This window comes from Rhinopithecus roxellana, chromosome 14 (genome assembly GCF_007565055.1).
Source record: "Rhinopithecus roxellana isolate Shanxi Qingling chromosome 14, ASM756505v1, whole genome shotgun sequence".
In the NCBI taxonomy this organism is placed as follows: Eukaryota; Metazoa; Chordata; class Mammalia; order Primates; family Cercopithecidae; genus Rhinopithecus; species Rhinopithecus roxellana.
This window is the reverse complement of record NC_044562.1, coordinates 76,833,585-76,858,173: the sequence shown is the minus strand read 5'-3', so window position 1 is coordinate 76,858,173 and position 24,589 is coordinate 76,833,585. Positions and strand designations below refer to the sequence as shown.

The 24,589-nt window shown below is 39.6% G+C and overlaps 1 protein-coding gene across 6 annotated transcripts in view; it reads right to left on the bottom strand.

The window, feature by feature from the left end:
* The window catches only part of METTL8 (methyltransferase like 8), a 108,848-nt gene that overhangs the window by 20,649 nt on the left and 63,610 nt on the right, over positions 1-24,589 (bottom strand). For all 6 annotated transcript variants that reach the window (XM_030916683.1, XM_030916687.1, XM_030916682.1 and 3 more), the window contains 2 exons: positions 2,598-2,968; positions 558-607 (listed from right to left, as the gene is read on the bottom strand). In XM_030916683.1, coding sequence (XP_030772543.1) covers positions 558-607; positions 2,598-2,968 — 421 coding nt within the window. The remainder of the gene's footprint in view (positions 1-557; positions 608-2,597; positions 2,969-24,589) is intronic.

Sequence of the window (24,589 nt, the reverse complement as noted above, 5' to 3'; positions counted from 1 at the left end):
TTTTGCACTTGTTGCCCAGACTGGAGTGCAATGATGCAGGTGGGTCACTGCAACCTCCACCTCCTGGTTCAAGCAGATTCTTCTGCCTCACCCTCCCAGATAGCTGGGATTACAGGCATGTGCCACCATGCCTGGCTAATTTTGTATTTTTAGTAGAGGTGGGGTTTCATTGTGTTGGTCAGGCTGGTCTCGAACTCCCAACCTCAAGTGATCCACCCACCTCAGTCACCCAAAGTGCTGGGATTACAGGCATGAGTCACCATGCCTGGTCCGCTTCCTCTTTTCTTATTCTCTCATACATATACACATAAGCTTAAAAAATTACTTCAAAACAATGATGGACAACCCATGACTATGAAACACTACGTTCAGAGTAATTCCCAGTTCACATGAAAGTAGACATTGAGATTAAGACATTTCTTTTGAAATTTGCTTGAGCCATTGTTCATATAAGAATTAGAAACACTACTGGCACACACATGACAATATTTTCCCAGAATTTCTCAACATTCCATAAATATGTACAATTCTGTAGAAAGAAAACTCTTAAAACTCACTGCAAAGTGTTCAAAATTGGAAACACACTATTTCCAGCTCCACAACCAACCTAAAATCAAAAGAACAAGCAAATATCAAAAAAGCAAGGTTAAATTTTTGTCACCAATGTCAGATTTTCTATTAAACAAAAAAACAATTAGACTCACTGGATCTCTGGGTTCAGCAGAGTTTGCTAAACTCAAAAGCAATGAAATAAATCACAGGAATAAACATTAAGAAATCCGACTATGGAAACGTTTAAAATTTTTACACACCAAAACCCAAAATAAACCAAATTAAAAAATAACCAATACTCTGTGAAGAAAACTGCAATATATATGATAAAGGGCAGGGCTCATTAGAAAGAAAAAGACAAGCAGAGAAAATAAATGGACAGAACGCAAAAGAAGTACAAATGATTCTAAACATTTGAAGTATGTGACCTACTTAGTAATCAAAGAAATGCATATTAAAACAAGGTACAATTTTTGTCTAACAAAGTGGGAAACATTAAAATAATATTTCAATCAATGAGGGTGTGATGAAACAGATATACACCATCATGGAACGGTATTAGTACAACTTCTTAGAAAGCAAGTGGGCAATATGTTTTAAAAGTATTAAAAACTTCATAAATTATGAACTAGAAAATCTAAGCTAAAACAATAAAAGAAAATGCAGCTAAAGTCTATACCCAAAGATGTTTGCTTCAGAAAACCTGAAAACAACTAAAATGTCCAGTAGTGTGAAAATAGATAGGTAAAATTATAGTACTCCACATAGTAAAATATTTTGTAGCCACGAAAATATAGAGATTTTTTAAAGAAAGTGAAAACTGCTTATGATACCATGTTAAATAGAAACAAACAAAACTTAGAATACATGTACAGTAATAAACAAAAGAAGAAAAAAGTCAGCCGGGTGCCGTGGCTCCTGCCGGTAATCCTAGCACTTTGGGAGTCTAAGGCGGACGGATCACCTGAGGTCAGGAGTTCAAAACCAGCCTGGCCAACATGGCGAAACCCTGTCTCTACTAAAAATACAAAACAATTAGCTGGGTGTGGTGGCAGGCACCTGTAATCCCAGCTACTCGGGAGGCTGAGGCAGGAGAATCGCTTGAACCTAGGAGGCAGAAGCTGCAGTGAGCTGAGATGGCACCACTGCACTCCAGCCTGGGCAACAAGAACAAAACTCTCGTCTCAAAAAACAAAAGAAGAAGAAAAAGGTCACTAAAATGTTAATAGTGGTTAAATCCTTTGTTTGTAGGATTGGTGATAATTTATCTCCTCGTTAGCAAATTTTCTCTAATCAGTATACATTGCCTTTAAAATCAGAAAGACAGGGTTTAGTTGTAAAAATAGAAAACCGGCCAGGCGCGGTGGCTCAAGCCTGTAATCCCAGCACTTTGGGAGGCCGAGATGGGTGGATCATGAGGTCAGGAGATCGAGACCATCCTGGCTAACACAGTGAAACCCCGTCTCTACTAAAAAATACAAAAAACTAGCCGGGCGAGGTGGTGGGCGCCTGTAGTCCCAGCTACTCGGGAGGCTGAGGCAGGAGAATGGCGTAAACCCGGGAGGCAGAGCTTGCAGTGAGCTGAGATCCGGCCACTGCACTCCTGCCCGGGTGACAGGGTGACAGAGCGAGACTCCGTCTCAAAAAAAAAAAAAAAAAAAAAAGAAAACCAAGGTCATACCAGATTATAGCAAATTATATATCTCACTTATTTCTATTTCGCCTAAAAAGGGGTAATAACAAAGAGAGTAAAAATTAAGGCCAAAACTTCATCGGTACTTAAAACTGCCCTCTGATTAAAATGAAACAGACAATTTTGTTTTTAAAAAAGCACAACAAAACCAAATTTAAACCACAAGCTTAAAACTTGACTGATTAAAAGACATGAGTCCCTTAAATATTATTTATGCACCAAAGTATACTGAATGCTTATTTAGATTTGATAGCTCTGTACCGAAAAAAATTTGCATTATTAATAAAGTAATACAGAATGTACATTTTCAAATTATTTGTCACCTCCCATTTTTGTCCCTTAAGCACAGTACCTCTAGTATCCTGAAAGTGGCATTGCTACCAGGAAACAATCCAGTCTTCATAGGTCCTTTTTTGTGTTTTTCAGGGTCTAGGTTGGAAAAATCAGATTCTGTTTTGCTTTGACCTTCTGAAGAGCCAGAACTTTTCTCATAATGATTTTTTTCTTCAGGCATAGTAGGACAGTGCATTCTTGAGAAACAATTTGTAGCACTCGTATTTACAAGATCCCATGATGATTCTCTTGCCTTCTCTTCAGGTTTTTGATCAACTGGAAGAATTTCAGGAAATTCCCTCAACAGCCAATTACGATCCTTGAAAAACTTATTCTTATGAATCTTGTAAAATGTGTCCCAGTATTTACTAGCTTCTCTCTCATACTTAACTAAAATAAAGAGGAAAAAGAAAGATTTATTTCACTATGAATTCTATTTACTATTAGCTACTATCTTGATAATTAAATATTGTTAAACATATACATTATCATTTATGACAATTATATTTACTAGTGAATAACTTTAATATTATATTTTGATAAAAGGTTGAAACCACAGAGCTTTAATTCTCTCAAAATGTGTCAAAATGTGGGATATTTAGTCCTACCCCTGTAAATCTGCTTCTATCTTAATAGTTTAGCCAATTTTTGTGAGAAATATAATCATGGCAAACAACTTCCTAATTTTGTTATCTTTTTTTTTTTTTTTTGAGACAGAGTCTCACTCTGTCGCCTGGGCTGGAGTGCAGTGGCATGATCTCGGCTCACTGCGAGGTCTGCCTCCCAGGTTCACGCCATTCTCCTGCCTCAGCCTCCCAAGTAGCTGGGATTACAGGCGCCTGCCACCGGGCCCAGCTAATTTTTTGTATTTTTAGTAGAGACGGGGTTCACCGTGGTCTCAATCTCCTGACCTCATAATCTGCCCACCTTGGCCTCCCAAAGTGCTGAGATTACAGGCATGAGCCACCGCGCCCGGCCTAATTTTGTTATCTTAACAATCACATTGTTACCAATAACCTGCGTGGTTTTTTTATTATCTTAAAGAAAGGGCTGGGTGTGGTGGCTCACGAGGTCAGGAGTTCAAGACCAGCCTGGCCAATATAGTGAAACCCCGTCTCTACTAAAAATACAAAAAGTTAGCTGGGGGTGGTGGCGGGTGCCTGTAATTCCAGCGACTCAGGAGGTTGCGGCAGGAGAATCACTTGTACCTGGGAGGTGGAGGTGGAGGTTGTAGTGAGGTGAGATTGCACCATTGCACTCCAGCCTGGGCAAAAAGAGTGAAACTCTGTCTCAAAAAAAAGAAAGGATGAGGGCTGGGCATGATGGCTCACACCTGTAATCCCAGCACTTTGGGAGGATGAGGCAGATGGACACTTGAGGTAAGGAGTTTGAGACCAGCCTGGCCAACATGTTGAAACCCCATCTCTACTAAAAATACAAAAATTAGCCGGGTGTGGTGGCAGACACCTATAATCGCAGCTACTCAGGAAGCTGAGGCAGGAGAAATGCTTGAACCCAGGAGGAGGAATTTACAGTGAGCAGAGAACACACCGTCACACTCCAGCGGACAACAGAGAGAGACTCTGTCTCAAAAAAAAAAAAAAAAAGAGCCTGTTGCAGTGGCTCATGCCCTGTAGTCCAGATGACTCAGGAGGCTGGGGCAGGAGGACTGCTTGAGCCCAGGAGTTTAAGGCTGCAATAAGCAATAATTGTGCCACTGCACTCCAGCCTGGGCAACAGAGTGAGACCCTGTCTCATAAATAAATATAAAAAAGAAAGGACACCTCATTTTTAATGTATTTACAAATACAATTTCAGCATAACAAATGTCCTAATTGGTGATCAGACAGGAAATTTCAAAATTATAAACAACACAATTTAAGAGCTAAAAGGATCCATTGGAATAATTTACTCCAACCCCCTCTTTTTGCATTTGAAGAAAGGACCTAAACTCACTTGTTCTAAGTCCTAGAGCCCCATCACAGTGAATCCATGGCCATGTCTCCTGACTTTTGGAATCTGGAGGCCATCCCATAACTCCATTCTTCCCCCAACCTCCAAGGCATCTCTTCCCACTGACATCTCCCAAGATAAAGATTTAAAGAAAATTTCTGATGCTCTTAAAACAAATATGCATTTTATGATGTCATCCTGAGGTCAGGGTTAGGTCAACAGTCTCAGAGCGTCAGGTAATTCTTAGCTTTCTGTCTCTTCCTATTTGCTCCTTAAATTAATAAAGTAACTCACTCTCTCCCTCATTTATTCCACAAACATTCCATTTATTTTATTTTATTTTTGTACTTTTAGTAGAGAGAGGGTTTCACCATGTGGGCCAAGCTGGTCTCGAACTCCTGATCTCAAGTGATCTGCCTGCCTCCACCTTCCAAAGTGCTGGGATTACAGGCGTGAGCTACTGCACCTGGCAAATTCCTTCCCCACCCCGTTTTTTTTTTTTTTTTTGTATTCTTGGGCAGTGCTACAGGCAACAACAATTTCTTGAGTGCTATTATGTAATAGGCCTAATCCACGCATTAGGAATTACTTTAACCTACTGTAGATACATGCCATTTTAAAAGTATTTTTTTTTTTTTTTTTTTTTTTTTTTTGAGACGGAGTCTCGCTGTGTCACCCAGGCTGGAGTGCAGTGGCCGGATCTCAGCTCACTGCAAGCTCCATCTCCCGGGTACAGGCCATTCTCCTGCCTCAGCCTCCCCAGTAGCTGGGACTACAGGCGCCCGCCACCTCACCCAGCTAGTGTTTTGCATTTTTTAGTAGAGACGGGGTTTCACTGTGTTAGCCAGGATGGTCTCGATCTCCTGACCTCGTGATCCGCCCGTCTCGGCCTCCCAAAGTGCTGGGATTACAGGCTTGAGCCACCGCGCCCGGCCTAAAAGTATTTTCAAAGAATGCAAAAGCTTTCTTTCTAGGAATACAGAATAATTTCCAAGATTTGGTGTTAGGTAAAAAAGCAAGGTATATAACAGTGTCTATATTCTGTAACCACTCATTAAAATAAGAAGAAAATACACGTGTATGGTTACATGTACAATATTCATGTATACACACACACACACACACACAATTGTAGAAGGTACAAAATACTTCTGGAAGGATAATCACATAATCAGTAATACTGGTTGGCTCTAGGGAGAGGAAAGGAGTGGCTGGGGATCACAGTTGGAAGGAGAATTTTCATTTGAATTTTGATCCATGTGAATTTATTATATATTCCAAAAATAAATTAAACTAAAAAGAAAAATAAGAGATGCATTTCCTTCACAATTTTAAAGCCCCTACTCTCAGAACAAGCAGTTGCCTGTAATCAGGTTCATCTTTGTTACAAAGACCTGTCCTGAGGCCCTTATAGTTTTAATTTTCTTCTTTCCAATTTTATCTTTATGGCCTTATACCATAGATCGCCACCCATCTGGCCACAAGACTTCCTTCCCATCAAGACTGAATTGTATCTGGCAGCAGGACTGCTATAAAGACGGAAACTCCCATCTGTATTTAAGGTCTGAGAAATGAAAGTAGATCTCTGTAACAAAAGAATTATGTGATGTTAAGTCCAAAACATGCTCACCTCTGCACTAATGGAAAGAAACATATTTATGGTTAATCTAAAACTATATATTTGTCTTTTAAATATTTCTATCTCTATTTTCCTTCTTTTTCAATAACATTGGTATATCTCCACTTTTAAAAATTGGAGTATGCCTGATATACTGTGTAAGAAAACAGAATGACACTCTGAAAATCAGACCCAGGAGAAATTATAAAGGAGTCAAATTTCCCTAGGGTCTTCTCAAGCCTTCCCTTCTTCCTTTACCTTGAAAAAAAAAAAAAAAAAAAAAAAAAAAAAACTCTCTTTGTAACTCATTCCATGCAGGTAAAAGATTTTCTGCCTAACAAAAAGCAGCCACCTAAGAAGACCTATATTTAGTGAAATCTATAGTATTTGAGTTTACAATATCAAGCTACCTGTGAAGTGAGTTTGAGCCCAATTACCAGTAACTAGAATGTACTGTAATACTGTATCTTGATTAATTTGTGGGAATATTCTTCTAAGAATTAAGTGTGGTGGGAGAAGTGCAGGGGAGTAACCTAATACAAGACGTGCATAGCGGCCAGGCGAGGTGGCTCATGCCTGTAATCCTGACACTGAAAGGCCCAAGCAGAAAGACTGCTTGATGCTAGGAATTAAGATGAGCCTGGACAACAAAGCAAGACCCTGTCTCTACTTAAAAAAAAAAAAAAAAAAAAAAAGATGTGCATAGCAGTTCTATTTATATTAGGAAAAAGTGGGGAAAACTCAAATGCCCAACAACATGGGAATGAGCAAGCAAACCATGCAGTTCAAAGAGGGTAACCTTATGTAGCAATTTAAAAATAAAAGATAATAGGCCGGGTGTGATGGCTCATCCCTGTAATACCGGCACTTTGGGAGGCCAAGGAGGGCAGATCACCTGAGGTTGGGAGCTGGAGACCAGCCTGACCAACATGGAGAAACCCCGTCTCCACTAAAACTACAAAATTAGCTGGGCATGGTGGTACATGCCTGTAATCCCAGATACTCAGGAGGCTGAGGTGGGAGAATTGCTTGAACCTGGGAGGCAGAGGTTGCAGTGAGCTGAGATCACTCCATTGCACTCCAGCCTGGGCAACAGGAGTAAAACTCCGTCTCAATAAATAAATAAATAAATAAATAAATAAAATAAAAATAAAAAATAAAATAAAGGAAAATAATATTAAGAGAAAATAGAACAGTATATACATTGATGGCAGCTCTAAAATTTATTTTATAGTCATTCATAACAATAAGATGAAAATTTGAAGCAATGATAACAATTTAATCATTATTAGGTAGCTCTTTCTTTTGCAAAGCTGTATCTACTTCTTACACAAAGATAAAGAATCTTAGCTGAATTCTTCATTCAAATTGCCTACAGAGTTTCCTCATTTGATGAAGGGTTTGAATTAGAGTAGTATCTCTAAAGTCTGTTTAAGCTCTAAAAATTCTGTGTACTTTCCTATTAAGCCCCATGAATTTATGGAGAACATTAAACATTATCAGTTCTACAGACTACAAAATCTTGGATCAGATTGCTGTTTTAAACATGAGTCTGTACTACTGTTTTAATTTTTACAATTTAAAGAGAAAATGAATCTGTAGTGACGTGACTGCAATCTGGTTCAGAAACCAAACATGTCAAGCATCTAAATTCAACTCTAGCCTATGTAATCCATAAAAAGAGCTCGATTACTATTAGAAGACAATAGTCAGGGTTTGCTAATATACATATTTTCAAGCCTTTTCCAACTATTTCCCACTCAGGAATTAGGAGAAAAGAAATCAGATAATTACATAAATTATACTGATAATAGTAGCATTAAAAATGACAACAATAACACATATTACTTGTTTATTATGGGCTACGCACTATGTCAAATGCTTTACCTGGATTTTTTCCCCATTTAATCCTAGCAGTATCTCCCAGATAGATTTTATTATTCCAATTTGCAGAGAAAGAAATTCAATGTCAGAGGGAATAAAGAATTTCCCCAAGGTCACCCAGTCAGAAAGAGCAGAGTCAGAACCTAGCCTAAGTCTGCTAAACTCTAAAGCCCAGGCTCTCTCCCATTACACTACACTACCTCCCTAGCACAAAGTCAATATGAACCCCCTGAAAATCATCTCTGCTTTTCTGATTCATACTTTCTTCTCGATTATGAAGTATCAAGTCGAAATTAAAACCTCATTGTGGCTTATAGTGTAAATACATTGTAAAAATAATGCTGATTGGAGTTACCCTTCATTAAGACAGATCAGAAATACATAATTAATTAAACTCATACTTTGAATTATAAGAAATATAAACAACGCAGTTATATGATGAAATGATGAGCAACAGGAACATTAAACGCTCTATGAGAATATACGGGTTTGTGGGACAGAAACAAAACAGAGAAGCAGCACCAGAGTCTGCAATTTGGTTTTCAGCAGCTTCTCCAATCAGTGCTGACAACTCCATAGTTCCCATTAATGTGTGAGAGCTTCTGAGACCCCACGGCTTGGTCAATCATCATAATTATGATTATGAGACAACAAACACCTTCAGTGTATGATTTAATTTCCTGAATTGCAAGAGTATCTGTGTTAACAGGGGAATTGGAGGAATTACTGCTCTGACGATGAGTGAAATATTCAGTATCAAGCTGCTGGTAAGGCAGGTCAGTAATGATAAAATAATATAGTACGGAGAAATCTGCCCTGTCTTCATCTTGTCTAACTGACTTTCTAAACAGGTTTACTAATGTCCAATTTTTCTTGGAGGAAATTTTTTTTTCTTTTTTCTTTCCTAGGTTGGTGATTCAGAGTTAATTGCTTTTTGCCAGTGGCAGTAAGAGGGATGTAGCGATCTGTTTAAGTACAGCCCAATGAAGCAAATTCTCAGTTATTCACTTATTAAACTCAATAGTGCTGAGGGAAAGAAGGAATATGCACACTAACCATCCTTAAATATTCAGAATTCATTTTGAATCACACTGAACATCACAACTAAGAAATTGAATTAAACCATTTATGTATGACATAATATGATTAATATGAATTATGAAAATTTATTCTAGGCTTCCATGTAACAAAAAGCAATTTAAAGTTATTTTTGCACATCAATTACGCAAATACCTGAGCTCTCAAAGTTGGAAATTTCCACACATCACTGAGAAAATTCATTGTCTAATAAAAGAAAACTCTTTAAACTTATGAAATTAAAAGTATGTTTCTAAGAGCACTGCATAAAATTTTAAACAAAGTCAGCTTATAAACAAATAACCTAAATTTATGAGCATAAAACTTTTAGCTACTCTCTCCATATTTTTTTTCACATAGAACATCCTCTCAATGGTAAGATATTCACAAAGTGAAGTATAGTGAGACTCATTCTTTTGCTTGACATAGATAACTTTCCATAGGTAGATAGTTAATTACAGGATATTTTAAGGTAAAAATAGCAGCTGCTTTTGTTATTCAGTTTAAAAGACTCATTACATTTGCTAAATAACTGAGATATGACACACTGGAGATGTTTTTTAGGAAATTATAAAATATTATTATGTTAACTCAAAAATTGCTAAATGTATCTTTCATTTCTCTGAATTAACTTGCTTTTAAAATAAATTTGAGCTATAGTAAAATTGAAAATAAATTACAAAAAGGAAATGTGGAATTAACAACCATTAATCTGGGCAATCTTATTGAAAGAAATGAGGGCCTGGATGCTTTTTTTTTTTTTTTTTTGAGACAGGGGCTTACTCTGTGCCCAGCCTGGAGTGCAGTGGTGCAATCACAGCTCACAGTGCAGCCTCTACCTCCTGGGCTCAAGTGATCCTCCCATCTCAGCCTCCCAAGTAGCTGGGACTACAAGCACACGCAACCACGCCTAGTTAACTTTCACATTTTTTGTAGAGATGGGGTCTCACTGTTGCTCAGGCTGGTCTCAAATTCCTGGGCTCAAGAGATCCTCCCACCTCGGCCTCCCAAAGTGTTGGGATGACAGGTGTGAGTCACTGCATCCGGTCCTAGATGCCATGTACATTTTAATCAAAAATGAAATGTCAACCATCCTGCAGCAAGACTATTATTTGTGATGCATAATTTCTTTTTTTTTTTTTTTTGAGAGGGAGTCTCGCTCTGTCGCCCAGGCTGGAGTGCAGTGGCCGGATCTCAGCTCACTGCAAGCTCCACCTCCCAGGTTCACGCCATTCTCCTGCCTCAGCCTCCCAAGTGGCTGGGATTACAGGTGCCCGCCACCTCGCCCGGCTAGTTTTTTTTGTATTTTTTAGTAGAGACGGGGTTTCACCGTGTTAGCCAGGATGGCCTCGATCTCCTGACCTCGTGATCCGCCTGTCTCGGCCTCCCAAAGTGCTGGGATTACAGGCTTGAGCCACCGCGCCCGGCCGTGATGCATAATTTCTTACTTTCAGATTGTGAAAGTGTTTCCTGACTTCAGTTCTCACCAACAGCTGAGACAATATGTGAGAAATGGGAAATGGGAGTGACAGGAGAGCCTGAGACACACAGAGACCAAAAGAAATGTGCCAGAGAGTTGGCCAGCATGGGAGAACAACCAGTACTTCCTCCCCGTTGCATTAAAATAAAGTGAGATAAGATCAGTAAACAGTGCTTCTGCTGTATAATAATCTGCATATAGAATACTCTGTGATGGGACAACACTGGCTCTTTCAAAGACTTAGGACTCGCCTAGATAAGAAAAGATGGTGGTTCACAGAGGCACTTGCTGAAGAGCCAAGTCACGGCTTCCTCCGGGTTCTCACAGTGTTTGAAAGTAGAGCTTTTAAACAATCTATTTGCCTTGACCCATATTCATCAGAGACATTAAATATCAAACCCAAAGCCTCACCCAGGGTGCTGCAGACTGGCACGTCTGTGATCCCTAGCAGAAACTGCACTGGATGGCTCTCACTGTAACGTCCTGCCACTCAACATGGTTCCTCAGAACAAAAATATTCTTCCTTTGCCACCCTCCGGGCAGCCTCAGTTATTGCTCAGTGTGCTCTTGCTTACGTGTGATAAGATGGTCACCCCCATAATGTGTTCCTTCTCCCTGCAGTGGTCCCCTGAGAGGTATGAAGTCCACCACACTGAAGTGTTACAGAGGGATGCAGAAGGGACCTAGCAGAAGCTTCTACCTCTTTGAGTCATTTTGAAATGGAATTTTTGTTCTGTGTCTCCACAGCAGTCAGAAAACTTGCACAAAAAGAGACTGGACATACTAATAAGCAAATCAAATGCTTCAAAGTGGTATCATCAACCCTCTCCTGCCTGCCTTTCCTGCTTTTACAGAGAGAGGCCAGTCACCACCTTTCTATTTCAGTCACACTACGGTTCTATGGGAACTGTCATTTTCCTTTACTGTGGTTTCCAAGGCCCTAAAATAACCTTCTCATTAGCTTCACTCAAGTTCATTGTTAACATAAATAGGACAAAATAGGCAGCCACATACAGAGGACTTTAAGGGAACATTATCAGCACTGCTCATCTATTTATGTTCTAAACGGAAATATTCAAAATAGGGCAAAAAAATCCTTGGTTTTTCCTATTATCAGGAAATATATTGTGGATAATTTTTAACTTCCTGGAATTGAATTAAGATGGCTGACAACTTTTAATTCAGTTTAGGCTTGACTCTGTCTGTCACATCCAGGTGGCCACTAGCAGAAGCTTGAGTAATGCGGAAAATATGTCCGTGTAGCTGCTGGCAAAGAAGCAAAGTTATACTTCCTCAGAAACAGCGTGACAGAGTTCCTGCAAAGGAATGCAATATTGGCTGATTTGTAAGCAGTACTGCCACGGGTATGCACCCTCAAATCCAACTCTAATACTCCCTGGCTGTATTCCTTCAAGGACTTCATGGTTGAAGCTCATAAAAATAGAATGATGTCATTCATTGTGGATCAGGTGCTCTTCGTTTTCTGTCCATCCTCCAGGATACAATAGGGAGCTTAGGAGGAGGATTGAGAACTGGCTCTATGGAATAGCAAATGATACCAGAAGATAAGATAGGTAGACACTGCCCTCTTCACTAGATAAGGGCAGCTAATTAGGGCAGTCTCATTAGCTTAGGTTCCCCAGCTACCACTGCTTCAAACTTTGGCCTCAATTTGTCGACTAAAGTCACCAGAACAAAAGTTAACTACCAGTGGGATTAGTGATCTTCCCTATACTTGGTTTACACAGAGGACTGCTAACATCTTTCCCTGGGGAGTTCCAGGACAGTTGATCAATCTAGAAACAAAACTGGATCTCAGGGGTTGGAAACTTTTTTTCTGTAATGGGCCAGATAGTATTTTAGTCTCTGTGGGCCAGTTGCAACAGTCTTTGTTGCAACTACTCAATACTGTGACTATAGCTCAAAAGTAACCACAGACAGCATGTCAACAAATGAGTGTGTCTGTGTTCCAATAAACTTTATTTACAAAAACAGGCAGCAGGCTGGATTTGGACCATAGACTATAGTTTGCTGACCCTTGCTTTATCTAACGGTTACACTGATATTGCCACAACAGTGACCAAAAAACGATGACCAGAACCAAGTTGTTCTGGCAAGACTAATCTACTGTATTAGAAGCCAGAATAGTGGCCCTTATGGGCCACTATTTGTGGGATTAGTGGGGTCAGGGGTCAGGGGGAGTATTGTAATTGGGAAGGAGCACATGGAAGCTTCTGGGTTAATAGTAATACTCTGTTTCTTGAGGTGGGTGATGTTTACATAGGTGTGTTCACTTTGTGAAAATTAATTGAACTATGTGAGAATTCATTTATGAGTTGTATAAATTTCTGTGTCTATTTTATAAACTATTTTTAAAAAGAAAAAAAAAGAACCAATATGTTCTAAGGGAGAAATCATTTTAAGAAAAATAAGGCAGAAAGTCCTATAAAGAGAATACAAGAGTTGGGCAAAGTGTCTATGGGTTCCCAGCTATGCAATGAGGACGACACAGGCCAAGTTCTTTTGTTTGTAGTGTGCTTTTTTTTTTTTTTTAATTGTGATTAAAAACCACATAATGTAAAATTTAACATCTTAACTATTTTAAAATGTATAGTTCAGTACTGTTAAGTGTATTTGTATTGTTGTGAAACAGACCTCTAGGATGTTTTTATCTTGCTAAACTTTAACTATATACCAATCAAATGACAACTCCCCCTGTTATGGAAAAAAGTGTTTATTTATGAAATAATATGAGGTTAAAAAAGTAGATCCCCAAATTACATATGTATTATAATTACAACTGCTTAAAATTATGTACACATTGGGTAAAAGTTCTAAATGGTGAACTAAAAACAATTATGTTAGAACAGTAGGATTAAGAGGGAATTGTCTTAAATTTTTTACATTTCCCCCCTTTCCTGAGCCCTTGGCAACCACCAGTTTTCGTTCTATGAATTTTACTACTTCCGGTGTCTCAAATAAGTGGAATCATACAGTACTCGTCTTTTTGCGATGGCTTATTTCACTTAGCATAATGTCCTCAAGGTTCATCCATGTTGTAGTATGTGACAGGATTTCTTTCCTTTTTAAGCCAGAATATGATTCCATTTTATGTATACACCACATTTGTTTTAACCATTCATCTGATGATGGGCATTTCAGGGTACTTCCACTTTTTGCCTATTGTGAATAGTGCTGCTACGTACATAGGTGTGCAAATATCTCTTTGAGACTTTGCTTTCAATTCTTTTGCATATAACCCAGAGGTGGGATTGCTGGGTCATATGGCAGTTCTATTTTTTATTTTTTTAGGAACTTCCATACCGTTTTCCATAGCAGCCACATCATTTTACAATCTTACCAACAATACACAAGGGCTCCAATTTCTCCAAAGCCTTGTCAATGCTTGTCATTGTCAGGTTTATAAAACATTTATTTATTTTTATTGATATATAATAGATATAAATATTTTCAGGGTACATGTGATAATTTAATACCTTTAATGAGTATAATTGGGATCCATCAACCTAAATATTTGTCTTTTCTTTTTTTATTATTATTATACTTTAAGTTCTAGGGTACATGTGCACAACGTGCAGGTTTGTTACAAATGTATACATGTGCCATGTTGGTGTGCTGCACCCATTAACTTGTCATTTACATTAGGTATATCTCCTAATGCTATCCTTCCCCCCTCCTCTCACTCCAGGCCCCAGTGTGTGATGTTCCCCATCCTGTGTCCAAGTGTTCTCACTGTTCAGTTCCCACCTATGAGTGAGAACATGTGGTGTTTGGTTTTCTGTCCTTGAGATAGTTTGCTCAGAATGATGGTTTCTATCTTCATCCATGTCCCTACAAAGGACATGAACTCATCCTTTTTATGGCTGCATAGTATTCCATGGTATATATGTGCCACATTTTCTTAATCCAGTCTATCATTGATGGACATTTGGGTTGGTTCCAAGTCTTTGCTATTGTGAATAGTGCCGCAATAAACATACATGTGCATGTGTCCTTATAGCAGCATGATTTATAATCCTTTGGGTATATACCCAGTAATGGGATCACTGGGTCAAATGGTATTTCTAGTTCTAGATCCTTGAGGAATCGCCACACTGTCTTCCACAATGGTTGAACTAGTTTACAGTCCCACCAACAGTGTAAAAGTGTACCTATTTCTCCACATCCTCTCCAGCACCTGTTGTTTCCTGACATTTAATGATCGCCATTCTAACTAGTGTGAGATGGTATCTCATTGTGGTTTTGATTTGTATTTCTCTGATGGCCAGTGATGATGAGCAGTTTTTCATGTATCTGTTGGCTGCATAAATGTCTTCTTTTGAGAAGTGTCTGTTCACATCTGTTGCCCACTTTTTGATGTGGTTGTTTGATTTTTTCTTGTAAATTTAAGTTCTTTGTAGATTCTGGATATTAGCCCTTTGTCAGATGGGTAAATTGCAAAAATTTTCTCCCATTCTGTAGGTTGCCTGTTCACTCTGATGGTAATTTCTTTTGCTGTGCAGAAGCTCTTTAGCTTAATTAGATCCCATTTGTCAATTTTGGCTTTTGTTGCCATTGCTTTTGGCGTTTTAGAATGAAGTCCTTACCCATGCCTATGTCCTGAATTGTATTGCCTAGGTTTTCTTCTAGGGTTTTTACGGTTTTAGGTCTAACATTTAAGTCTCTAATCCATCTTGAATTAATTTTTGTATAAGGTATAAGGAAGAGATCCAGTTTCAGCTTTCTACATATGGCTAGCCAGTTTTCCCAGCACCGTTTATTAAATAGGGTATCCTTTCCCCATTTCTTGTTTTTGTCAGGTTTGTCAAGGATCAGATGGCTGTAGAGGTGTGGTATTATTTCTGAGGGCTCTGTTCTGTTCCATTGGTCTATATCTCTGTTTTGGTACCTGTACCGTGCTGTTTTGGTTACTGCAGCCTTGTAGTACAGTTTGAAGTCAGGTACCATGATGTCTCCAGCTTTGTTCTTTTGGCTTAGGATTGTCTTGGCAATGTGGGCTCTTTTTTGGTTCCATATGAACTTTAAAGTAGTTTTTTCCAATTCTGTGAAGAAAGTCATTGGTAGCTTGATGGGAATGGCATTGAATCTATAAATTACCTTGGGCAGTATGGCCATTTTCACGATATTGATTCTTCCTATGAATCATGCCATGCTCATGCCATGAGCATGGAATGTTCTTCCATTTGTTTGTGTCCTCTTTTATTTCACTGAGCAGTGGTTTGTAGTTCTCCTTGAAGAGGTCCTTCACATCCCTTGCAAGTTAGATTTCTAGGTGTTTTATTCTCTTTGAAGCAATTGTGAATGGGAGTTCACTCCTGATTTGGCTCTCTGTTTGTCTGTTATTGGTGTATAGGAATGCTTGTGATTTCTGCGCATTGATTTTCTATCCTGAGACTTTTCTGAAGATGCTTTATCAGCTTAAGGAGATTTTGGGCTGAGACAATGGGGTTTTCTAAATATACAATCACGTCATCTGCACACAGGGACAATTTGACTTCCTCTTTTCCTAATTGAATACCCTTGATTTCTTTCTCTTGCCTGATTGTCCTGGCCAGAACTTCCAACACTATGTTGAATAGGAGTGGTGAGAGAGGGCATCCCTGTCTTGTGCCAGTTTTCAAAGGGAATGCTTCCAGTTTTAGCCCTTTCAGTATGATATTGGCTGGGGGTCTGTCATAAATAGGTCTTATTATTTTGAGATATGTCCCATCAATACCAAATTTATTGAGAGTTTTTAGCATGAAGGGCTGTTGAATTTTGTCAAAGGCCTTTTCTACATCTATTGAGATAATCATGTGGTTTTTGTCTTTGGTTCTGTTTATATGATGGATTACATTTGATTTGCATATGCTGAACCAGCCTTGCATCCCAGGGATGAAGCCCACTTGATCATGGTGGATAAACTTTTTGATGTGCTGCTGGATTTGGTTTGCCAGTGTTTTACAGAGGATTTTTGCATCGATGTTCATCAGGGATATTGGTCTAAAATTCTCATTTATTGTTGTATCTCTGCCAAGCTTTGGTATCAGGATGATGCTGGCCTCATAAAATGAGTTAGGGAGGAGTCCCTCTTTTTCTATTGATTGGAATAGTTTCAGAAGGAATGGTACCAGCTCCTCTTGGTACCTCTGGTAGAACTCGACTGTGAATCTGTCTGGTCCTGGACTTTTTTTTGTTGGTAGGCTATTAATTATTGCCTCAATTTCAGAGCCTGTTATTGGACTATTCAGGGATTCAACTTCTTCCTGGTTTAGTCTTGGGAGGGTGTATGTGTCCAGGAATTTATCCATTTCTTCTAGATTTTCTAGTTGATTTTCACATAGGTGATGATAGTATTCTCTGATGGCAGTTTGTATTTCTGTGGGATCGGTGGTGATATCCCCTTTATCATTTTTTATTGCGTCTATTTGATTCTTCTCTCTTTTCTTCTTTTCTTCTTTATTAGTCTTGATAGCAGTCTATTAGTTTTGTTGATCTCTTCAAAAAACCAGCTCCTGGATTCATTGATTTTTTTGAAGGGTTTTTTGTGTCTCTATCTCCTTCAGTTCTGCTCTGATCTTAGTTATTTCTTGCCTTCTGCTAGCTTTTGAATGTGTTTGCTCTTGCTTCTCTAGTTCTTTTAATTGTGATGTTAGAGCGTCAATTTTAGATCTTTCCTGCTTTCTCTTGTGGGCATTTAGTGCTATAAATTTCCCTCTACACACTGCTTTAAATGTGTCCCAGAGATTCTGGTATGATGTATCTTTGTTCTCATTGGTTTCAAAGAACATCTTTATTTCTGCCTTCACTTCGTTATGTACCCAGTAGTCACTCAGGAGCAGGTTGTTCAGTTTCCATGTAGTTGAGTGGTTTTGAGTGAGTTTCTTAATCCTGAATTCTAGTTTGATTGCACTGTGGCCTGAGAGATAGTTTGTTAAAATTTCTGTTCTTTTACATTTGCTGAGGAGTGCTTTACTTCCAATTATGTGGTCAATTTTGGAATAAGTGCGATGTGGTGCTGAGAAGAATGTATATTCTGTTGATTTGGGGTGGGGAGTTCTGTAGATATCTATTAGGGCCGTTTGGTGCAGAGCTAAGTGTAATTCCTGGATGTCCTTGTTAATTTTCTGTCTCGTTGATCTGTCTAATGTTGACAGTGGAGTGTTAAAGTCTCCCATTATTATTGTGTGGGAGTCTAAGTCTCTTTGTACATCTCCAAGGACTTGCTTTATGAATTTGGGTGCTCCTGTATTGGGTGCATATATACTTAGGATAGTTAGCTCTTCTTGTTGAATTGATCCTTTTATTATTATGTAACGGCCTTCTTTGCCTCTTTTGATCTTTGTTGGTTTAAAGTCTGTTTTATCAGAGACTAGGATTACAACCCCTGCTTTTTTTTTTTTTTTTTTTTTTTTTTCCATTTGCTTGGTAGATCTTCCTCTTTCCCTTTATTTTGAGCCTATGTGTGTCTCTGCATGTGAGATGGGTCTCCTGAATACAGCACACTGATGGGTCTTGACTCTTTATCCGATTTGCCAGTCTGTGTCTTTTAATTGGAGCATTTAGCCCATTTACATTTAAGGTTAATATTGTTATGTGTGAATTTGATCCTGTCATTATGATGTTAGCTGGTTATTTTGTTCGTTAGTTGATGTAGTTTCTTCCTAGCATCAATGGTGTTTACAATTTGGCATGTTTTTGCAGTGGCTGGTATCGGTTGTTCCTTTCCACATTTAGTGCTTCCTTCAGGAGCTCTTGTAAGGCAGGCCTGGTGGTGACAAAATCTCTCAGCATTTGCTTGTCTGTAAAGGATTTTATTTCTCCTTCACTTATGAAGCTTAGTTTGGCTGGATATGAAATTCTGGGTTGAAAATTATTTTCTTTAAGAATGTTGAAAATTGGCCCCCACTCTCTTCTGGCTTGTAGAGTTTGTGCTGAGAGACCTGCTGTTAGTCTGATGGGCTTCCCTTTGTGGGTAACCCGACCTTTCTCTCTAGCTGCCCTTAACATTTTTTCCTTCATTTCAACTTTGGTGATTCTGAAAATTCTGTGTCTTAGAGTTGCTCTTCTTGAGGAGTATCTTCGTCACGTTCTCTGTATTTCCTGAATTTAAATGTTGGCCTGCCTTGCTAGGTTGGGGAAGTTATCCTGGAGAATATCCTGAAGAGTGTTTTCCAACTTGGTTCCATTCTCCCCATCACTTTCAGGTACACCAATCAGACATAGGTTTAGTCTTTTCACATAGTCCCATATTTCTTGGAGGCTTTGTTCATTTCTTTTTACTCTTTTTTTCTCTAAACTTCTCTTCTCACTTAATTTCATTCATTTGATCTTCAATCACTGATACCCTTTCTTCCAGTTGATCGAATTGGCTCCTGAAGCTTGTGTATATGTCATGTAGTTCTCATGCCATGGTTTTCAGCTCCATCAGGTCATTTAAGGTCTTCTCTATGCTGTTTATTCTAGTTAGCCATTCGTCTAAACTTTTTTCAAGGTTTTTAGCTTCTCTGAGATGGGTTCAAACATCTTCCTTTAGCTTAGAGAAGTTTCTAATTACGATCTTCTGCAGCCTTTGACTTCTCTCAACTTGTCAAAGTAATTCTCGGTCCAGCTTTGTTCCGTTGCTGGTGAGGAGCTGTGTTCCTTTGGAGGAGAAGAGGCACTCTGATTTTTAGAATTTTCAGCTTTTCTGCTCAGGTTTCTCCCAATTTTTGTGGTTTTATCTACCTTTGGTGTTTGATGATAGTGACACACAGATGGGGTTTTGGTGTGGATGTCCTTTCTGTTTGTTAGTTTTCCTTCTAACAGTCAGGACCCTCAGCTACAGGTATGCTGGAGTTTGCTGGAGGTCCATTCCGGACCCTGTTTGCCTGGGTATCACCAGCGGAGGCTGCAGAACAGCAAATATTGCAGAACGGCAAATGTTGCTGTCTGATCGTTCCTCTGGAGGCTTCATCTCAGAGGGACACCCGGCCATATGAGGTGTCAGTCAGCCCCTACTGGGAGGTGCCTCCCAGTTAGGCTACTCAAGGTTCAGGGATCCACTTGAGGAGGCAGTCTGTCCGTTCTGATCTCAAACTCCATGCTGGGAGAACCACTACGGTCTTCATAGCTGTCAGACAGGGACATTTAAATCTGCAGAAGTTTCTGCTGCCTTTTGTTCAGCTATGCCCTGCCCCCAGAGGTGGAGTCTACAGAGGCAGGCAGGTCTTCTTGAGCTGCAGTGGGATCCATCCAGTTCGAGTTTCCCGGCTGCTTTGTTAACCTACTCAAGCCTCAGCAATGGCTGGCGCCCCTCCCCCAGCCTCACTGTCGCATTGCAGTTGGATCTCAGACTGCTGTGCTAGCAATGAGTGAGACTCCGTGGGTGTGGGACCCTCTAAGCCAGGTGCAGGATATAATCTCCTGGTGTGCTGTTTGCTAAGACTGTTGGAAAAGCGCAGTATTAGGGTGGGAGTGACCTGATTTTCCAGGTGCCGTATGTCACAGCTTCCCTTGGCTAGGAAAGGGAATTCACTGACCCCTTGCGCTTCCTGGGTGAGGTGATGCCTCTCCCTGCTTTAGCTCACGCTCTATGGGCTGCACCCACTGTCCTGCACCCACTGTCTGACAAGCCCCAGTGAGATGAACCTGGTACCTCAGTTGGAAATGCAGAAATCACCCATCTTCTGCGTTGCTCATGCTGAGAGCTGTAGACTTGAGCTGTTCCTATTCGGTCATCTTGGAAGTGCACCTATTTGTCTTTTCTTCATGCTAGAAACATTTATTCTCTAGCAATTTTTTTTTTTTTTGGAGACAGTCACCCAGGCTGGAGTCCAATGGTGTGAACTTGACTCACTGCAACCTCCGCCTCTTGGGTTCAAGTGATTCTCCTGCCTCAGCCTCCCGAGTAGCAGGGACTACAGGTGTGTGCCACCAGACCTGGCTAATTTTATATTTTTGGTAGAGATGGGGTTTCACTATGTTGGCCAGGCTGGTCTTGAACTCCTGATCTCAGGTGATCCCCTCACCTTGGGCTCCCAAAGTGCTGGGATTATAGGCATATGCCACCTCATCTGGCCTCTTCTAGCTATTTTGAAATGTTCAGTAGATTACTGTGAACTAGTCACCCTACTGATCCATTCAACATGAGGTCTTACTCCTTCTATCTAACTGTATATTTGTACCCATTCATCAATCTCTCTTCACCTCCCACCCCTTCCCGGCCTCTGGTAATTACCAGTCTATTCTCTATTTTCATAACATGCACTGTTTTAGCTCCCACATATGGATGAGAACATGCAATATTTGTCTTTCTGTGCTTGACTTATTTAACTTAACATAAGGACCTCCAGCTCCTTCATGTTGCTGCAAATGATAAGATTTCATTCTTTCTTTCTGGCTGAATAATATTCCATTGTGTATATATATCACATTTTCTTTATCCATTCACCCATCTGGAACAGGCAATGATGCCCACTTTTACCACTTTAATTTAACATAATACCAGAAGTCCTGGCCACAGAAACCAGGCAAGAGAAAGAAATAAAGGGTAGCCAAGTTGGAAAGGAAGAAGTTAAATTAGCCTTATTCAAAGACAATTTTTTTTTTTTTTTTTGAGACAGGGTCTCACTCTGTCACCCAGGCTGCAGTGTAGTGGTGCAAAGGTGATCTTGGCTCACTGCAACCTCTGCATCCTGGGTTCAAGTGATTCTCCCACCTCAGCCTCCTGAGTAGCTGGGACTACAGGGATGCACCACCACTCCTGGCTAATTTGTTGTATTTTTAGTAGAGATAGGGTTTCGTCATGTTGGCCAGGCTGGTCTCGAACTCCTGGCCTCAAGTGATCTGCCCACCCTGGCCCCCCAAAGTTCTGGGATTACAGGCGTGAGCCACTGTGCCCAGCCAACAATATGATCTTATACTTAGAAAAACCCAAAGACTACCAAAACACTGTTAGAACTGATACATTTAGTAAAATTGCAGGATACAAAATAAACACACAAAAATCAGTAGCACTTAAATATGCCAACAGTGAACAATCTGAAAAAGAAATCAAGAAAGTAATCCCATTTCCAATAGCTACAAAGAATATAAGATACCTAGAAAACAATTTAATCAGAGACGTGAAAGATCTATACAAGGAAAACTATAAAACATTCATAAAAGAAATTAAAGAGGACATTAAAAAATGGGAAGATATTCCATGCTGATGATGGGTGCAAATAATTAATATTGTTAAAATGACAACTGTACCCAAAGCAATTTATAGATTCAATGGAATCCCAAACAAAATACCTATGACATTCTTCACAGAAATAGAAAAAAAAATAACAAAATCCTGAAATTTTTTTCTTTTTCTTTTTTTTTTTGGGGGGACCGATTCTCACTCTGTCACCCAGTCTGGAGTGCAGTGGCACAATGACAGCTTACTGCAGCCTCAAACTCCCGGGTTCAAATGATCCTCCAGCTGCAGCCCCATGAGTAGCTGGGACTACAGGCGCATGACCACAACACTTGTTTTCTGTAGAGACAGGTTTTTGCCATATTGCCCAAGCTGGTCTTGAACTCCTGGGCTCAAGCAATGCTTCAGTCTAGGTTTCCCAAAATGCTGGGATTACAAGTGTGAGCCACTTGTGCCTGGCCCCTACAATTTTTATAGAACCATAAAAGATCCAGAATAGCCAAAGCAATCCTGAGCAAAATGGACAAGGCTGAGGCCAGGTGTGGTGGCTCACACCTGTAATCCCAGCATTTTGGGAGGCAGAGGTGGGCGGATCACCTGAGGTCAGGAGTTCAAGACCAGCTTGGCCAACACGGCAAAACCCCATCTCTACTAAAAATACAAAAATTAGCTGGGTGTGGTGGTGGGCACCTGTAATCCCAGCTACTTGGGAGGCTGAGACAGGAAAATTGCTTGAGCCTGGGAGGCAGAGGTTGCAGTGAGAGTCGTGCCATTGCATTCCAGCCTGAGCAACAGAGAAAAACTCCGTCTCCAAAAAAAAAAAAAAAAAAACTGGAGGCATCTGACTTAAAAACATATTACAAAGCTACAGTAACCAAACTGGCATGGTACTGGCATAAAAACAGACACACTGACTGATGGAAGAGAATAGAGAACCCACATAGAAATCCATGGATTTACAACCAACCCATTTTTGACAAAGATATCAAGTACATACAATGGGGAAAGGACAGTCTCTTCAATAAAAGGTGCTGGGAAAACTGGAAAACTATAAGCAGAAGAATGAAACTAGACTCTCATTTACTATATACAAAAATCAAATCAAAATGGACTAAAGACTTAAATCTATGACCTGAAACTATGAAACTACTAGAAGAAAACATTGGGGGAAATGCTCCAGGACATTGGAGCATTTTTATTTGTCTGTTTTGTCATTTCTCAAAAGATTTCAAAAGCAAAAGCAAGCATGGCAAAAACAGAAAATGGGATTATGTCACACTAACAAGTGCCTGTGCAGCAAAGAAACAATGAACAAAGTAAAGAGACAACCCACAGAATGGAAGAAAATATTTGCAAACTACCCATTTGACAAGGGATTAACGACTGGAGTATATTAAGGAGCTCAAACAACTCAATAGCCAAAAAAAAAAAAAAATCAGATTTAAAAATGTGCAAGGTTGGGGCAGTGGTTCACTCCTGTAACACCAGCACTTTGGGAAGATGAGGAGTTTCAGACCAACCTGGGCTGAGGTGGGAGGATTACCTGATCCCAGGAAAGTTAAAGCTGCAGTGAGCCATGATCTCATCACTATACTCCAGACTGGGCAACAAGACCCTGTCTCAAAAAAAAAAAAAAAAAAAAAAAAAAAAAAAGGGGGCAAAAGATCTGAATAGATATTTCTCAAAAGAAGACATACATATGGCCAACAGCTATATGAAAAAATGCTCAATATCACTAATCATCAGAGAAATGCAAATCAAAACCACAATGAGATATCATCTCACCTCAGCTAAAATGGCATATATCAAAAAGACATGGAATAATGAATGGATGCTGGTGAGGATGTGGAAAAAGGAGAACCTTCATACACTATTGGTGGGAATGTAAATTAGTATGACTGCTATGGAAAATAGTGTGGAGTTTCCTCAAAAAACTAAAAATAGAACTACCATATCATCTAGCAATGCCACTACTGGGTATTTATCCGAAAGAAGGACATCAATATATCAAAGAGATAACTGCACTCCCATGTCTACTGCAGCTCTATTCATAGCAGCCATAACATGGAATCAACATTTCTTGTTTTTTTTTTTTTTTTTTTTGAGATGGAGTCTCGCTCTGTCTCCAGGCTGGAGTACAGTGGCGTGATCTTGGCTCACTGAAACCTCTGCCTCCCGAGTTCAAGGGATTCTCCTGCCTCAGCCTCCTGAGTAGCTGAGACTACAGGCATGCGCCACCACGCCCAGCTAATCTTTGTTAATTTTAGTAGAGACAGGGTTTCACCATGTTGGCCAGGATGGTCTCAATCTCTTGACCTCGTGATCTGCCCACCTCGGTCACCCAAAGTGCTGGGATTACAGGTGTGAGCTACAGCGCCCAGCTCCTGAGTTTTTTTCATGGTAGCATAGGCCAAGTTTTAAAAAGCCATTTATGAAGGTTGGCAAGGCTTTACCTAAATTAAACTCAAATATAAAGGCCTTCAAGAAAACTGCCTTCAATCCTTACTGAAACTTTATATTTATCCTAAAACTTCAGCACCATTTTGATGTGACTTTATCTTCTTTGCTCAAAGTTTATAAATTTGCTCAAAGTTCCTAGGAAGTGAAATGCATAATAGCATAGTAATAGCAGCATAGCAAGTGGAAAAATTTAAAATTATGTTTTCATATTTTGTTTGAAATGCCACCCATGTGTATATCTCCCAGAAAAAGCAATAATATGACTACTCAAAGACCCAATTATAGGGTGAATACAAATTTCATTAACTTTGGTCCCACTACACTGGAAGAACTGGGAATTTTACCAAATGGAACAAGAGGACTGGCATCAGGAGA